Genomic DNA, 17,089 nt, shown 5'->3' on the forward strand with positions numbered 1-17,089 from the left:
TACTTAAACTTTCGCGATGCGGTACCATTGAAATACATATGAAAATATTTGCACTTAGTTGATTGTCGTTGATCAAATTTGCTGCCTGCACTGATAGTTTTAAATTATGATACTGACTGCAGATACCAGGGGCACCCAACGGATCGTATCGGTAAATTATCTGTTCGGAAGGTCCTTAATCCCCTACAATTTTCTAAAGGGAATTTTCACTTTGAACTTTCGTGATATGGAAAACTTTAGGCCTAGTGTTTTCGGATTGATAAAAATGTCGTTTCGAGTGCCGAAAAAAGGTCAGCTAAGATTTTCGGAAAGGAAATAAGGCCTAAGGTTTTCGGGAAATGGACAAAGATGCCCTAGTAATTTCGAAAAGACTCAAGTTGCCCTAGAATGACCGAACAGATAAAAATATTATAGCGCGACCTGAAATGAACCAACAAAGCTTTAAAGGCACTCCAGATAGCCTAAAATAGCGTTTCAAAGGATCTGAGAGAAAACTGTCGTTGGGTGCCCCTGAGATACTGGTATGCTGCCTAATTTTCATATAGTCAATGTCAGTCAAGGCTACTAAGTCTTACACAGTTATTACGCATGGTCATACATAGGCAACACTCTATGGCTTACTACATGCTGATGGTTTGAACAAAGAATCAAAGGAAAATGTTAATTATCGTATGTACAGTGAAAAATGTGTCACTTTGTGCCCCTGCAATTAACTGACCATTTACAAATTTGAAGCAAGTATATGAAATCGGCGTCAAGCGCGGGAAAACGCATGCAAGCAAGTCACGATTGGTTTTGGTTTTACTTCTTACTGGTTGAGAACAGTGGCGCAAGTTTTCTTTACCAATCATGTAGTGTAACAATGCAAAACCAAATTTCAAGTCCAATCTGGTCGGTGGACGGATATTTCTTCCTCTGTGGGAGGTGGAGATGGTCGACAAGATCACAGAGTCAGTACAGACAACACCGTTTAGACCGTCGTCGGTGAAATCGGCATCCTCCACAAATGGATCTGTCACACATTCATCACCTTCAATGCATGGTTCCCTTGCCTCTCTAAAAACACTGACCACTTTGTAAATTTCCTCTGGTAGTATTATTTCCTCGCTAGCCGGTGGTGTAAAGGCATCAAGGACCAATCCCACAGCTTCCTTAGGTAAGTCGACTTGATCTTTTCTTTCAAAAAGAAATATATTTTGCTCAGAGGGAATAAAGATATTGATCTTTGGCATATGCGATCTATGCTGATCTTGGTGGATATCTTGAGCAGCAACTCCAAGATAAAAAGGTGTGGAACTGGTAACTGATCTTTCAGCAATACCGACGAGGCTTGGTTTTATAATAGCCAGAATAGTTTGCGTCGAAAATAACACGTCAGCATTGGAGTTCAAGCTGTCTTGCCTTGAGGTAGAGGTCGCACCGGGGAGAACGAACGACTGCGGATTGGTATAAGAGTACAGTGGAAGTGGTATAAGAGTACAGTGGAAGAGTTCCAACGTTGTCCTTCTTGGATTGGTTTCTTACGGTCAGTTGTACAACTAGTTGGCCGTAATTATCACGCCAGTCACGCAGAATCTTCTGGTCTCCAGCTAGTGCGCATGGATTTTGTAGGGAGTTGCAGGATGATTGGGACATCAGTAAATTGAAGACTGCCACCGTCAAGGAGCTCATAGAACGATGAGAAGGCAGTGAAGTAATGAAAGCCACATTTCGTCAACTGTTCGACGTTCTCTTTCATCGTTGGACCAAAGAGGTGTGCATATTCAAGAACCGTTGGCGTAGGGTTCCTTGATCGCATCTTACTGAAAATGTGCTCCACGACAAGTGTTAGTAAAGATGCAAGTCGCACATTAGTAACGTAGTAGGCATTGATATAGTTCAGGATTCAGGATTTGATATAGTTCAGCATTTCAAGGGATTCCAGTATGATTTTCACACTCTGAATGCTCTTTGAAGAGGGTGTACCTCGGGGACCTTGTACAGTAGACGCTCGAGAAAGCGATTCCGCTGTTTGTCACTCCCATGTGCTTAACAAGGATGAGACATCACGGAAAGCTGCTATGGCTTGAGAGATAGTGTAGACATCGGGAGAGATCCCAGGCAAATGAATACTGAATGTTCTACCAACAGTATCAGTTTGTTTTAGGTAGAGGGAAATTGCTGATGTAGGGGTAACAATGCAGACGCATCCCACAGTGGTATCAGCGACGTACAACAGAAACAGCTGTGGGCTGTTCGAAGGAGCAAGAACTTGAGGAACCATCTTAAGATTAATTAACTCCCGAGCCAGCAATATCTCTCACACTGTCGTTGGACAACAAGCGCAATTTACGGGCATCTCTGTCCGTGAATGTCACGTTTCCGTTCTCAGCAACTTGCGATTCCGTGGATGCTCTGGTAGTTGGTAGCTGATAGTTGTTTGACACTAAAGCTGTGTTAAAAAGTGTTGACAGGCCAGCGCGACTCCGGCAGTGTGCAAAGAAATTTCTTATAAAGCCTTCAACGGTACCTTTGCTCTGCTTAATGATTTTAATCTTGATCATGAAGAGAAAAACTCAAATACAGTCGAACCTCCCTTTGCGACCACTTCTCATTAGCGACCACTTTTCCAAAATACCAAAAGTTTTCAAGTCAAATCACTATAGATGGAACCTGTCGTAGGCGACCACCTCTCGTAAGCGACCACTTTTAGAGGTGATTGTTTAAAATTTTCAATTGTTTTAACCTCCCGTAGGCGACCACTTGACACACAATCTGCTGTCTCTCTCAAATTGAAATTGAAAACTTTGTCGCTGTAACGTATTGGTCACATCATTACAGTAGACGCCATAAATCTCACAGTCGGAGCTACCGGACGGTAGCTGAGTCTGAATAGACTGCAAGCAGTCCCTTTCTGGATAGTCGAGAGGTCACGCGAAATAGCCGAGCGCGAAAAAAAAAAAAAAAACCAGAGGGAATGAGCAGAGGGGGGCTTGGGGAGGGGCGGAAAAAAGCCCCAGTCTCTTCTCGTTTATTTTCTCCTCGCTCCAGTCTCGCTGTACTATGAGCACACCATCTCGACTGACCAGAAAGGGACTGCTTGCAGTCTAGAGTCTGAACAAATGAGGTCTTTTATAGGTGGTCCAATAGCGCGAGAGAATTTTCGATCATAGTTTCAGCTAAGGTGAGGAGTTGTCGCTCTCCCTAAATAATAAATGCATTGTCGCTGTCACATATTGTCGCGCTTTTTACGTCCGTTCCTGTCGGCTGTCGCTGTTTTGGGAAAAGATTGTCGCCACATTTTGAGGTCATGTCGCTTGTCGGCAAAACCCCTTGGAGGGCCTCTAATCTGGGATCAGGTGGGTTTTTTTCTGAGAGGCTGAGAAGGAAAAAAAAGACGAAATGAGATGTATGATGATATGTACTCTTCGGGTAACATAAAAGGCACGCTTTTCTGTTGCTTAGCTCAGTACATCGTGGACAAGTCCACACAGTTTTTTGATATTTTCATACCATAAGCATTAAATAAATCAGGGTAACAGCCGGTCCTTCAGCACGATACCAGTATGTGGTCTGGCTCATGGACTATAAACAGGGGCTCCCGACGACAATTTTCTCTCAGATCCTTTGAAACGTTATTTTAGGCTACTGGAGTTGCTTTAAAGCTCTATCGGTTCATTTGAGGCAGCGCTATAATATTTTTATCTGTTCGGTCATTCTAGGGGAATTTGAGTCTTTTCGAAATTAGAAGGGCATTTTTGTCCATTTCCCGAAAACCTTAGGTCTTATTTCCTTTCCGAAAATCTTAGCTGGCCTTTTTTCGAAAACAATATTTTTATCAGTCCGAAAGCACTAGGCCTTAAATTTCCCATATCACGAAAGTTCGTGGTGAAAATTCCCTTTAGACAATTGTAGGGGATTAAGGGCCCTCCGAACAGATAATTTACCGAAGCGATCCGTTGGGTGCCCCTTGTATAAAGAACACTAGCTATGTATATAGTTTTCGTACGCTTGTATTTTGGTGAGAAAAGCCGCGTGCTGTCCGTGTTGAAAGCCGCTCAGGGCCACCGCTCAAGCAGATCGAGATTGTCGCCAAAGTCGACAGGCATTGAACGCGTAAAATGGAAGGAAGAAATACACTGACGGTGTTCCGTGTTCTTTCGCATATTGTTCTTTGGCGGTCCGAAATCATTTGGCTGTTAAAATCGTTGCGCCACGGGTGCTAGATAGTTGGATGCCCTAATTAAACAATTAATAAATTCAAAAATTAATCTCCTCAATGGAAATCCTGCATATGTGGCGTATTGTAGTAGCGAGGTGCGTGCATGGGCTATCGAGGCTAACATGAGTAAGGTCAAAACTTTTTTCTTTTTCTTTTTTTATCTTTAGAAGCAAACCACTCCAAATTAAAGGATCCAAACAATTGTCAAATTTTGAACTTTCCTAAAAATTGCAAAAATATTCGTGGAGCTCAATCTCGTAGAAGGGAAAAGCTAAAAATCCGTTAGCGGCGAAGGAAGCAGAAAAATTGAGACCACTGGCCTTTATGGCTTTCTTGTTAAATATGATTTATATTTCGAGTCCTAGGTTAGGCCAACCGCACAAAATGCGAACAATATTATTATGACATTTATTACCAAGGGAAATAAATAATTTTATGCAGCCTACGTCGCGTATCATTATCCCGGATGCATATACAGCTGTATGGGTCACATCCAGGGCTTCAATAGGATTATGTTTAAGCATCTAAGCATGCGGTAACTGGCTTCTTTCATTACAGCTTCAGTGAAGGGCAAACATCCACCCCCCCCCCCCCCCCCCATAATTACCCCTCCCATGTTTGGTGCATTCGCGTCGGTACATGGTATCATAATTAGGTCAAGTCAGGCGTGTTCGCCCTCACCTTTGCTGGGAAAAGGTTCTCATTTCCACATATTTTGTAAGTTGATGTTATATTTATCAGTAAACGGCCACTTAACTGTGTGGCCAAGTTATGGCAAATGTTACGTCAGTCCAGTCCTCTCCAGTCCTCTTCCCAGCAAACGAGCTCAGCCTCAACAATGCACACCGTTAAGTACTTTCCTTAGTAAGCGAGCAAGGGGCATAAAATGTTTTATACTTTGCAAGTCACACTCATTTGCTCATGGCATATATCCAGGAATCCTTGTAGCGTGGTTTGATGCGAGTACTGCATTATGGTTACCACTATTCACTTGGACATTCATGATCGAGTTGGTTCACAGGAGCCTTTGATTCTGAAGGGTCTTCAAGGTCATTAAGTACTCTACGGAGAGAAGGAACAAAAGCGGAAGACTCTTGATACCAGTGTAATCTTGTGTAGACAGATGCTGTCTAACGATATAGTGTAGGATCAGGATGGATCGGAGAAATCTTTGTATTTTAGAAGGCGTGCTTGGTGACCAAAATATTTTAATTTAGGTTTTTTATTTGTATTAAAAGATAATTTAAGGGGACACCGATACAAGGCTCCGAAAAAAAAACAAAATAGCACGATAGTATATGTCATGTTTAGTGTGAAGTTGAAAAATGCTACTCTGTCATGTCTGTAAACGTTTGTTTACGTGTTCAAGCCGGTTATTGGTCGTTTTTATACTAGAGGACGCATTATCTGTCTGGACGAACTATCTTACGTTGTTCGTCTTGAACGACGCACAACGAAAAATAGTTCGTCCAGAAGATAATGCGTCTTGTGCCCGTCTTTACCAGCATTCGGAAAAGTTTGTCCTTGCTCAAAGTAGTTTTGTGATAATTCAAACTGACTAACTAGCTCACTACCACGTATGGTTTTATCTTTGGTTCTCTGCTCTCATAGAGTGAGAAGATGTGGATACGGGATCACTCAATTAAAAACAACAGTTGCTAGGTAAAAATAATTGTGACATTAGTAAGATAATCTTACTGGTGGGAAAAAATACCTCTGTCATGAAAATAATTTAAAGAAAAATAAAAAGGTTTCGTCTGCACTTTAGCTTTTTACTTCTATTACAGTTCAAATTCATAGTCTTTACCAGATGCCAACAGTATGGCGTGACCTAGCTAATTCTCGAAATACCAGAAACATCAGCAATCTTAAGGAGGTCATCTGGAATGCCCTCATTTGCACAGTAAACGTTGTATTACTTTATATGGAGACAGTCGAAACAGTCGTCTTTCGGCATGGTTGCACTGCATCGTGTTTAACCATTGCGCCATTGGCCACAAATCATCATGCCAAAAATAAATCTACGCAATCCAAAATCCGCATCATGCACACATACGCAATAGGAAATGAACTCAGCTGCTATTCACGAGTTTCATGCAGGATTCAATTTCCCCCGGGCCGGCATCAGACCTATTTCAGATCCATCCGGGGCCTGCCCGCAATATCGCGGGGGTTCCTTCTGTTTTCCCCGTCAGTAGCATGCACAGCTGGCCATCGTGCTGTGCATCAAATCAACACGCGCTGGGCTCGTGTAAATCGAACCACCGATAGCTATTTTGGTGCACATCTGTAATGCTCTATAGATTTTCGATTTCAGGGAAACAGAAACTTAGCTATCGAAAATGCGGATGCATCATGTTTATAGGGAAATAGAGTTACGAAATCTCCATGTTTAGAAATGCTTTGGAGTCTCGTCGTTCTAACCAAATTTAGTTCACATTGTCTGTATGAAAATAATTAACTAAGCTCATTGGATTAATCTTATCCTGCACCCATAGGCTGTAGCTATAAAGGCCTTTAGTAGAGATGGTTACATTAAAAGTAGGATGAAAGCTAGCATTCTGATCTGTTGATAATTAATCAAGGACGGGGATGAAAGTCAGGTTTCGATCTTGGAATTGCCAAACAAAGTCTCAACGGCGTCTTTCATCCTTCGGTTATGATCCTCGATGGAATTGCGGAAGTGGGTCGAGACATAGTGTATAGTTAGGTTCTAGACCTTGTATAGTAAGAACCGCACAGGAAATGATCATGAGGAAATAGTAGCAAGCTGAAATACATAGAAGGGTTTTAAATACTGCTTGAGCATATTTGGAAATTGAAACTAAAATTTGACACGCTTCAGACCTTCTGAAAGGTGTCTTGTTTACAACGATGGCTTGTTTATACCTTACCTAGAATGCCAAGTGACCTAATTGATCGGCTGCGTTCTATCAATCGCTGTCAACGGTTCTCACCGAGTCGAATTGAATTTCATACAATTGCGTTGTAATCAACCGTTTTTTTATTTTTACAAAGCTGAGGTAAAGGACTTGAAATAGTATTTCGATGATAGTTCAAACACTCGTTCACTCAAAATTCTTGGTCCCGTGTCACATTTGTCTTTGAACCAGAATCTGCAAGCCGGGAAATTAAACTGCGTATCCCATCCTCTTCAGTACAAGAATAATCTGCAACACATATGTACCATTACTGCACATGGACAAAACAAAACTGAAGTAAAATAATAAAAAGGAAATGAAGAAATATAAATAAATATTAGACTCGTAATAATCAAAGACTAGGACTGAGTGCGTTCGATGATCTCGATCCCAGGCTCTTTGCCAAGTTGGTGATGATGTCATTCGCCTCTGCAAAATCTGCGGGGGATGCCGGATATTCGTTCAAAGATCCATTCGTCCCATGCAATCCAATCTGTATAAGGAGTGCGTTCTGTCTACGTCGAATGCAAAAATGAAAGAACGAACAAGGAGGTAAGACTGGCTTTGGACGTATTGATCAGTTCGTATAGTTCGTGAGTTGGCCACGAGTATGCAAGGTCGACGCTGAACAAAGCGTATTTGTTTGTTCGAGTTACCAATCATAACGGATTCTACAGCAGCTGTTGGTGCTGACCACAGCTAATCTAACAAACGTCAGTCACCTTATAATGTAAACGCATGGATCATTGTGGGGACTGAATAATTATTGCTCTTATCCGACAGCTGTTCCAGTTTTACAAACAATGAAATTTGCCATCTCTTTTCCAGACTTAAAATCAAAGCCTTAAAATCAAAGTTGAGGTCATTTTAATGATCAAAAAAGGACGCAACAGACACAATTGATGAAAAACAAACAAACAAACATATCGAAGAGACCCTGATAACTTGAAATCACATAAAATAGTCCGAAAGTCTTTCTTAACTACGAAACTGTATTCGGTTCACACTGACTCAATTTATGACGAATCTGAGCTATAAATATATGTTATTGATCTAGCTTGTTCGGTCCGCATTGAGAAAATATTGTTCAGGATCAAGTTCTCTTTTTGCAAGCCTGTTTTGGGACCGAGCCGAAAGCGAAGTCCACAAAAAGAACGAGACCAATATTTACCCAATTACGGACCAAACAAGCTACCGTCCAATAAGGTTTTTATTTAAGGCTTTCTCATTGTTGCTTTCAAGTCTGCGTGAAACTTGTTTATGTTCTTAACTTGCTTAGAATGGATAATATAATCGGTCGCTTTCGTCGCTAGTACAACTCCGACATAACGGTTTGCATTGAACAGTTCCTACTCCAAAAGCTTAATTTAAAACATTTTTGCTTTGTTTTTGTCAAAATTGAAACCCTTCTTGGCCTTTCAAGCGTACGTTGTAACGCAAGCGGTTGATCTTTACGGTTAGCCGTCGGTATAGGAAAATTTGGACCGCTCAGGGAGCCAATCAGATTGCTTCTATTCAGTGCAGACCACTGTGTTCAGCTAACTTGTGCTAGTGAAGTTTTGCGTCCTTATCTGTACGATTACCTACAAACAAAGCTGAAATAGCTGTAAGCTAGTTTACAGATATATGCCACGATAAATAAACTGAGACAATTAAAATTAAAAATATTTTCAACTCCAGTACTGATTAAAAACGTCATGTAATCAGCATAAAATCGTCCACCAAGCGGAGATGACTAAGAAAAAGTCGAAACCAATCTGGATATTGACAGTCCTTATTCCTTAATGAACTGTTTTTAGCCAATACTTTCGATAATATGAAGTGCATAGAACGTTGAAATTTGAGACGCTTGATACGATTGGTTGTTATTTTAGGCGCCAAACGTAATGCTCGAAAAATAGGGGCGGCTAATTATTTTTGACAGCAGGAAATTGTCATGTCCCCAGATTATTGGCATCGCTGACTCTTGTCATGGGCTTCCTGTTTGAATCGCGTGGGATTTTTACTACCCGGGGAAACCTATAAGATAGGACAATAACTGATCACATCTATGGGAAACATCGAGGAAAGGAAAATTATAATAGACGAGGAAAGTGTCTCTAATCTAACAAGAGGTCCCCTTTACTTCGGAGGTTCCTGAAAAGGTGACAAATCCTAAAAAATTTCCCCCAACTAAATGTACCTTCGAGGGCTGCATTTTTCTTCTCATATATGCGTTGTTTGGACTTGGAGGGCGCGACTCGAAATCAAACTATTATATATGTACCCCGATTTACTGCACATGCTAAGCCGGTCGTGATACTTCAGCAAACTGCTGGTCCTATGACTATCAAAAGAGGGGAAACCCTTAGAGGCACACACCTGAGAAAACATGATCTTGGAATATGAAAAGTCCTGTTAAAATGAACTTTTCGATGTGCTAGTACGTTGCGTTGTTTAGTTAAAAGGCTGTAAAACGTGAGTTTAACTACAAAAATTCCCTGGATTATTTAGGGGAACTAAATTTCCACGAAGTTTTTCGTTTTTGCTTTACTTATTTATATATTTTGATTTTCAAAAAAAAAAAAAAAAAAAGACACGAATATGTGCATGCGGACTGGTATTGTTTTCGACGTTATGGGTGATTAATTCAAGCTAATCCATGTCAGGAAAACATAGTACCTACACTGTACCTACGTCAAAAAACTAAACTGACGTTCTTGATAATAATTATTTGAAATTTGAACAAAACAAGAAACCTTGTTGAAGGAACAAAAAATAACTGACTGATCTCTCCAAAATCGCGAGGATAAAGGATGTCTGTATACAGGAATACTCAGGCCTGAGCCGTGAGAGCCGAGCGACTGCTTCACTCCGCTTCATTCTAAGATAACCGCTGCTATTCAGGGACAGAGCGTTTCTTTCTGGTAACTTTTTTTCAGCATGTGCGCAGTCGTTCACCGTCTGTATTTCGTGTAGTTGGACGCTAAAAAAGCCAACTTCGTGAGATAAAGAGACGCGAACGACTTCGTACATACTAAAAAACTGAAAAAACTTTCCAGACAGAAACGCTCTTCTAGCAGGATGACGGAGGGGAAAACGCCGGGGAGGTTTTATACTTTGAAGACAACGTACACAGGCCTCGACACGAGGGGTAGCCGCATTTCCAGTTTTGCGTTCTTAGCCCGGGTTATGATAGCTCGCAAGTGGGGTATAGGTCGAAAATTAAGAAAAATTGGCGAGCCGGGCGAGCGGAGCGCGGTTCGGTCCTGTTTACAAGCAGTTTGGGTCATGCGCTTCACTCATGAATGCTAAAGTCCAAAAACCCGATATTAACAAAGGATTTGGTTTTTGAACCGTTTTGTAGTGAAATAGGGTATCGGATTTTAACCGTCTTGGTATGAAAGTCTGAAAATGGGTTTGGATTCTAAAAGCCGGGTCGGAAAAGAATACCGAAAAATTAGATGTGGGTCTCAGTTGGATTAGGGTTTGGAAAACCGAGCCTCCTCGTACTCCACCAAAAATTCAGAGGAGTACCCCCTCACCAGGCAAAAACCTAACATGAGCAAACCTGGCAAAATCTAATCATTTTCCGATATTATTTATGTATTTTAGACCGCTTTAGACGGATGAGCGGCAGGTTAAAAAGGCGTCAATAGACAAATATTATACCAGATTCATAAAAATCCCCTGTCCTCCTGAGTCTGAATGCTTCACGCGGTTTCATAGCTTTATATAACCCGCCGGTCCACGCTACTCCAGTATGGTCTACGTTTATTCCTTCTATAGCGATGATTTACATGTAGCATTGAATAAGCTGGTACAAGGCTGGTACTAAAAGTCATTAAAGCCGGTAGTAAAATATACTGGATGATGTATTGAGTGCCCCCACGGGTGTTAACTGTCGGGGATTTTTCCCGACCGCAGGGAATTATTATAACAATGACGAGCGACAATGACGCGAAAATAAGGGAAAATACCTCCCACAGCCCCAATAATAAGCGCGGTTCGCGTTCATTTCGCCACAAGTTTGAAAAGATTTACGTGCATTGTCGACGATAGTGTTCGTTACTATGATGTTGACTGATCATGGAGCTTTAGATTCTGTGAAGGCAGAAAATTCTCGCCTTCGCAACGCGTTGTTGGTGATGGTCACCGACAGAAAGAAAATGGCGTCGAAACTTACGGGCGTTCAAAACCTAGGACATCAGTTACAAAAGAAGGAGCAAGAAATTAAGTCTCTTTTAGAAAGGAATGAACGGTTGGAAGGTTCTTTAGCGAGAGCAGAGAACAGAATAACACAACTAAGTCTACTAGCGGGAAACGGACAACAAGCGCTCGCTAGTCAAGGCGCCATTGTTACGCCAGGAGTTTCGAAAAAAGTTCTGGAGGCTCTTACTAGGGAAAACACTAAACTTAAGCAGGCATTGGATCATTTAACGGGTAAAGGACCAAGTGGAGTAGACTTAGCAGTGGTATGTATTAAAATTTTGCTTTCTTGATGAAGATTTTCATGAATATCTGATAACGAAGACGAATTAAGTTGAAGTCTGTGAGGCGAAGAACGGAACTTGTTGTTCTGCATCATCATCATGACAATTTTTATTGAATCAGTGATCTAAGCAGCATGAAACAAGCAAGTTTGTGCGTTTTTTCTTTCGAAGTAAATTTCAAGATCGAAATATTCTTTATCATTTTCTTTCGTTTGCATCGTAATAGCTTTTTATAATTCAGGGATTTTTCCCACATCCCGCCCAAGCAACCATTGGTGACCTCGAGCGACCGCGTCACAGTTGATTTTGTGCACGCATTCAAAATATGCTTCGTCGTGCGTTTTTTTTTTTTTTGTTTTCGCGTCCTTATCTTGAATTATATTTCGCTAAGCTTTCCGCGTGGGAATAAAATAATTTCCAACACAAAGAAATGTCTAGAATACGACGCCTTTCTGAGTATTTGGCAAACTGTCGTTTCGAAACCGAAAGTAATTTGAATAATGTATTGTCCAAATAAGTAGGGGATTCCCCGTTCATTTTCCTGCAATCTTATTGGTTGTTAACCAGTGATCTCAGCCTAATACCGCACGTACACGTTGAGACCAGTTTCACTTTTCACGGAACTTCTTAAATTGCAGATTATCAAGAACTTTCAATTAATTATTTAATTGTCAAAGAATATCAATAACATTTTTTTGTCTGTTTTTGGTAAGATTGGGACACCCAGTTCTAAGGTCAACTGCTTTGAACAGACTTAAGGCTTGCTATTTACATTGTAGCCTTGTGAAAAATATGAAACATTCTTTTTCCTTTTGATCAGTTTCAAGAACTGTGGCTAGCGGATTTACAAAATATAAAAGCCGAGCTGTTATTTGTTTCACAGAAAAACTGATAGAGGCCTACAGTAGAAAACTGAAAGCAAATTTGCTTTGCATAGCAATTGGTTCTGATGCAATGTGAACTTTTAGGTGATAACAAACAGGGAATTTACCATGGAAGTTAAAAGATGCTGAAGGAAGCTTTAACATGAAACTACAGAGATAATAATAATGAAAGACAGATCTCCACCAATATTTATAATGGTGCTTAACATTCAAAATCTAATGAGGTATTTTCAAGCAAAATGTTGAGAGACGGAGATAAATAATCCATGAAACATCAAAGACAGATAGTCAACATAATAAATTACCAAGTACTGAAAACAGATGATATTTGAGGTTCTCTTGACAGCAGACATTTAATATCGCTCAAAATAAGCATGCCACTTAGGGACGGTGCCTCCCTGCCTCTTAATGCAAATTGAGTTTTTCCCCCGCCTACTAATTGAAGGGTTTTTCGTGTGGTTTTTGGCTATTGCGGGAAAACAAGATCAAAAGCAAGTGTTGTTGAAAACTAAAGAGAAAATTGGCGTAACCACACATTTTTCAGAGACAATGAAGCTTTACATGTTGTTTGGAAAAAAATTCCATATATGTTGCACTTGCATGTACACTGTTTACAACATCACCATTAATTTGTTCAGGTGTCGCTGGATTTCTGTTCTACACTAATACATGTACTGCAATGTATTGTATTTGCGTTGTGAAGTGTAAATAAAGTTAAGTGTGAATTAAGTTTTAATTGAAGCTCATGGAACATTTTTTTCCCAACCTTTGTGCATAGGAAAACAGAGAACTTCATGAAATAATAATGACTCTGAGGGATGAGAGAGATATGAAGAGTAACGAGGTTAATGAACTTAAGAGTGTCTTGGCTGCTGTTGAAAATCCAAATACCGATATGCTGCAGAACCAGGTCTTGCGTCTTACAACACAAGTGACAAAGTTGGAAAGGAACCTTAATGCCAAGCAGGTGTTTTGTGAAACCATTGTAACAGAGAATGAGACGCTAAAGGCAGAGCTGCGGTCAGTTAAGGATGAAAAGATCATGAAAGTAAGAGACATGAAGAAAGAGCTTGGTGAGCTGATAAGGACACAGCCAGAGGTCAGGGAAATCATGAGCCATGTCTACGACAACCAGGATGGTCTCCCTGAGGTAATAATTTAGCTGATGTGACAATCCTTGTCTTTGGATTCTTTTCTTAATTACAAGTCTGCTTGCTTGTAAAGAAGGAGATAAGTCAAAGCTGAACAAGTGCAGTTTTGAACTGTAACAAAACATTCTCAACTAAAATCTTATCTTATTTTCTTTGTTTCTGGTGTTATTCTTTTACATGCAATAAAAGGTCATGCATTGAAAAAAAATTCCTTTTATATTTCTGGTTTTACAGGAATCTACAACTTCAGAGGAGGTGACTAAACTCAGGGAGGAGAAGGAGAAAATTTTCGAGGAATTGCAGGCTGCAAGACAAGAGATTGATCACATGCGAGAAGCATTTAATCAAAGAACAGAAGAATTGGCTAATGCAAAGGTTATCATTGAACAGATTGAAAATGCACAACGGAGTTCTGTAAGTAGAGCTTGAGTGTTAATTTAGTCACAGATGTGTTATGTCCCATACACCTAGCTAGTGGGTTACGATCTATCATCATACATTTGGTAAATGTTCTTTTGTCACGATTATGACTGTTGAATGTAGCTAATTGTGGGCATTCAATTTTTGCTGTTTAAGAATCTTCCCATACAAATTTCATTGTGTGTTAAGTAATTTTAACAACGAAAACAAAACAAAAAAGCAAAATAAATGTACAATGTACACCTGAAAGTTTCTTGTCATAATGAACTCTCACATAAAACAGTTTGTCCTGCTAAACGGTATATGTACATGTAAGTTGCAAATACGTTTTTTAAAGCACAGGTGTGCTCAAGCTAGGTGTTAGGTATCAGTTAGGGTAAAAAATAAAACTTACTGTAAATGAAAATTGTGCATGTAACATTCTGTTTATACAAATGTGGATCTTCTTTCCAATTGCATATTAATTTTATTTTAAAGTGAAATAATTATTGTTTTCCTATGACTCTTAGCATCAAGAAGAGCTTGACAGGCTACACCAGGAACTACAGCAATTGCAGAACAGCCTTGCAGCTGTAACAAGAGAGCGTGATGAAAAACAGCATCAGCTTGAGGAGCTGCAGTTTGAGAATGAACTCATGCAGACTACAGTAAGTACAGCCTTCCTTCCTTCAAGGAGCCATCTTCTTGGCATAGGTAGTTTTGAGCAAACATCCCTTAAAGAGACTGATTTGGAGCTATCCAGTAGTTTCTTTTTGAAGAATGGGTTCCAATCCTGTACAGCTGTAAATAGGACTGTCTTCCACACTCCTTGCCAGGCTCACCAAATGCATTTCCAATGTACATGTATAACAACCTCAAGTTCTGTACTCCTTGCACTATCCTTGGAGCATTGACATCAAAAGTCATGTTCAAAATTCACCAACTTAATTGTAATTGCAAGTACAGTGTAGTCTTGCATTCTCCATTCTGTACACTATAAGTGGGTGAAAGTTACATCTAAAGATTGACAATTTTTGACTGTCTCCATACAGAAAATTGCCTTTAAAATATCAAATGAATGGGTTCGTATTTCTAACTTTCTTACTTTATCACATTTTCAGCTTGCTGCCTACGAGAGTGATTTCAAGATGGAAAGAGAAGAGAAAAACAAGGCTATATCCAGCACAGAGAAACTCTTAAAAGAGCGGGATCATGTTGTTCAAAACTACGAACAACTCAAAAAGGAGCACATTGGATTGAGGCAGAACATTGAACGAATGTACTCACAGGCTCAACAGCAGCATACAGGACAGGTAAGTAAATCCCTGATGTGCAGGACAGCTTCTGTTATGACTTTACTACTACAAATGCATGGTGGCTGTGGCGGCTGATTATTAGAATTTAGACCTGGTCACCTCTCAAAATTGTGTCTTGACTGACAATAAGATTCTTCTAAAGAGAATTAGTAGATAGCATAATAGTGCCGTTGCTGAAAAAATCCATATGCGCCCCATGGAAGGTCATCTGAAATTCCTAGGGGATGGGGGTCTTAGAAGCTAAAATTTTAGAAACAAAGTAAGGAGGAAAACTGGAATTTCCTGGGTGATGGGGGTGCAAACAAAAAAACCTTCCATTTGGGAGAATAGATATTTTCTGGAACTGTGCGTTAAAGAAACTAAGAGAAAAGAGAATTTGAATAGGAACTGTTTCAGAATTGAAACCTGAATGATTGTGGCATGGATTTCTTTATTCTGATTTTTTGTTGTTGTTTCCAGGCTCAAGGCACATACAGACGTCAAACATCAGGCCGCTCATGTGCAACACAAATGCAGCAACAGCAGCAGCCCCTAATGAGGCCAAGGGGATATGGGATGGAGGCAGTCGCTGATGGAGCAGGTGGAGACATCACAGATTCCCCAGTCACACCACCAAAAGAAACACCCACGCCTTCTCCGCGACGCTATATGAGCCAAGGCAGCAAACTACAGTGCCCAAATTGCAGAAAGTTATTCCCGCATGACTTGCTGGAGAATCACATGAGGGATTGCACTGGTGATGATTAGCTGAGGCCAGATGACCAGAGCTTATTTGAAACCATTGGTATTAATGGGATTGCGATGGTTAACATCCATGCCAGGGGTTTTGAGCAAGCTCTGGTCATGGTGGTGCTCATTCAAGCTAATCAGAACCGCATGGTGCCTAGTCCCGGGTGAAGGTCACTCAATGGAGTGAATTGTGCAGCGCCATGTCATGCTATCTCCATAGCGTTGAAGAAGTACAAGTGAAATTATGAAGAGGTTTAAAAAATAACTGCATGAGAAAGAGCTTTTTGCAGATAATTTTGCTGACCAGCTTTTGTTGTAAGCATTTTTTTAAAGCTGAGGCCTGAATATTGTCCACTCTAGAGAGTAAAGTGACAATTTTTGCTTCCATAGTTGGTTGTCGTTCAGGGAAGATCAGTGGGACAAGATTTGCGGAAAAAATTAGTGGGTTTTACTTCAATGGAATGCATCCGATACTTAAAGAATACGAGGCTTTGAGGCTGAGTTTCCTATGAGTGACAGAAATAGCCATTGCTCATAGAAAATTTGAATACATGTATATGTAAGTTGTTTTAGTAGGCAAAAAAGATTGTATGCTCATAGGAAAACGTTGCAGTGTACATGAACCTGTATATTTGGCACATTAACATGTACATCAAAAACACATAAAACAAACTTCCAAAGATAGTACATGTATACACCATTGTCCATTGTACGCTTGAAGTGGATACATAATTACATGTATGTAGTCAGTGGCAAAGACAATGTGATGTGGCAACTTGTGCTAATGCCTGCTAATTGCATGTTAAGATACGAAGGCTCATACTTTTGGATGCATTTCATTGATTTAGCACTCACGAAAAAAATATTTAAAATAAGGAAAAAATCAGGAAGATGTGGCAATAATCAGAATGTTTTAAGTGGTCATGCTACTTGGTTCAAGGTAATATTCGTTTTGAATTATGATTGTACAAAAATTATACTTTTTTTTTTCCAATACCAAAGTATTATAGAAATGA

The 17,089-nt window shown here is 40.1% G+C and overlaps 1 protein-coding gene across 1 annotated transcript; it reads left to right on the forward strand.

The window, feature by feature from the left end:
• Window positions 1-11,106: 11,106 nt before the first annotated feature.
• Window positions 11,107-16,944, forward strand: LOC146454380 (uncharacterized). The gene is made up of 6 exons (XM_085095470.1): window positions 11,107-11,576; window positions 13,257-13,628; window positions 13,864-14,043; window positions 14,559-14,696; window positions 15,150-15,341; window positions 15,804-16,944. Exons 1-6 carry the CDS (start codon window positions 11,175-11,177, stop codon window positions 16,089-16,091), a joined length of 1,572 nt encoding a protein of 523 aa, XP_084951596.1. The 5' UTR covers window positions 11,107-11,174; the 3' UTR covers window positions 16,092-16,944.
• The last annotated feature ends 145 nt before the right edge of the window (window positions 16,945-17,089 follow it).

The sequence above is a fragment of the Pavona decussata genome, unplaced genomic scaffold (assembly GCF_977016875.1).
Source record: "Pavona decussata unplaced genomic scaffold, jaPavDecu1.1 SCAFFOLD_302, whole genome shotgun sequence".
Lineage (NCBI taxonomy): Eukaryota > Metazoa > Cnidaria > Anthozoa > Scleractinia > Agariciidae > Pavona > Pavona decussata.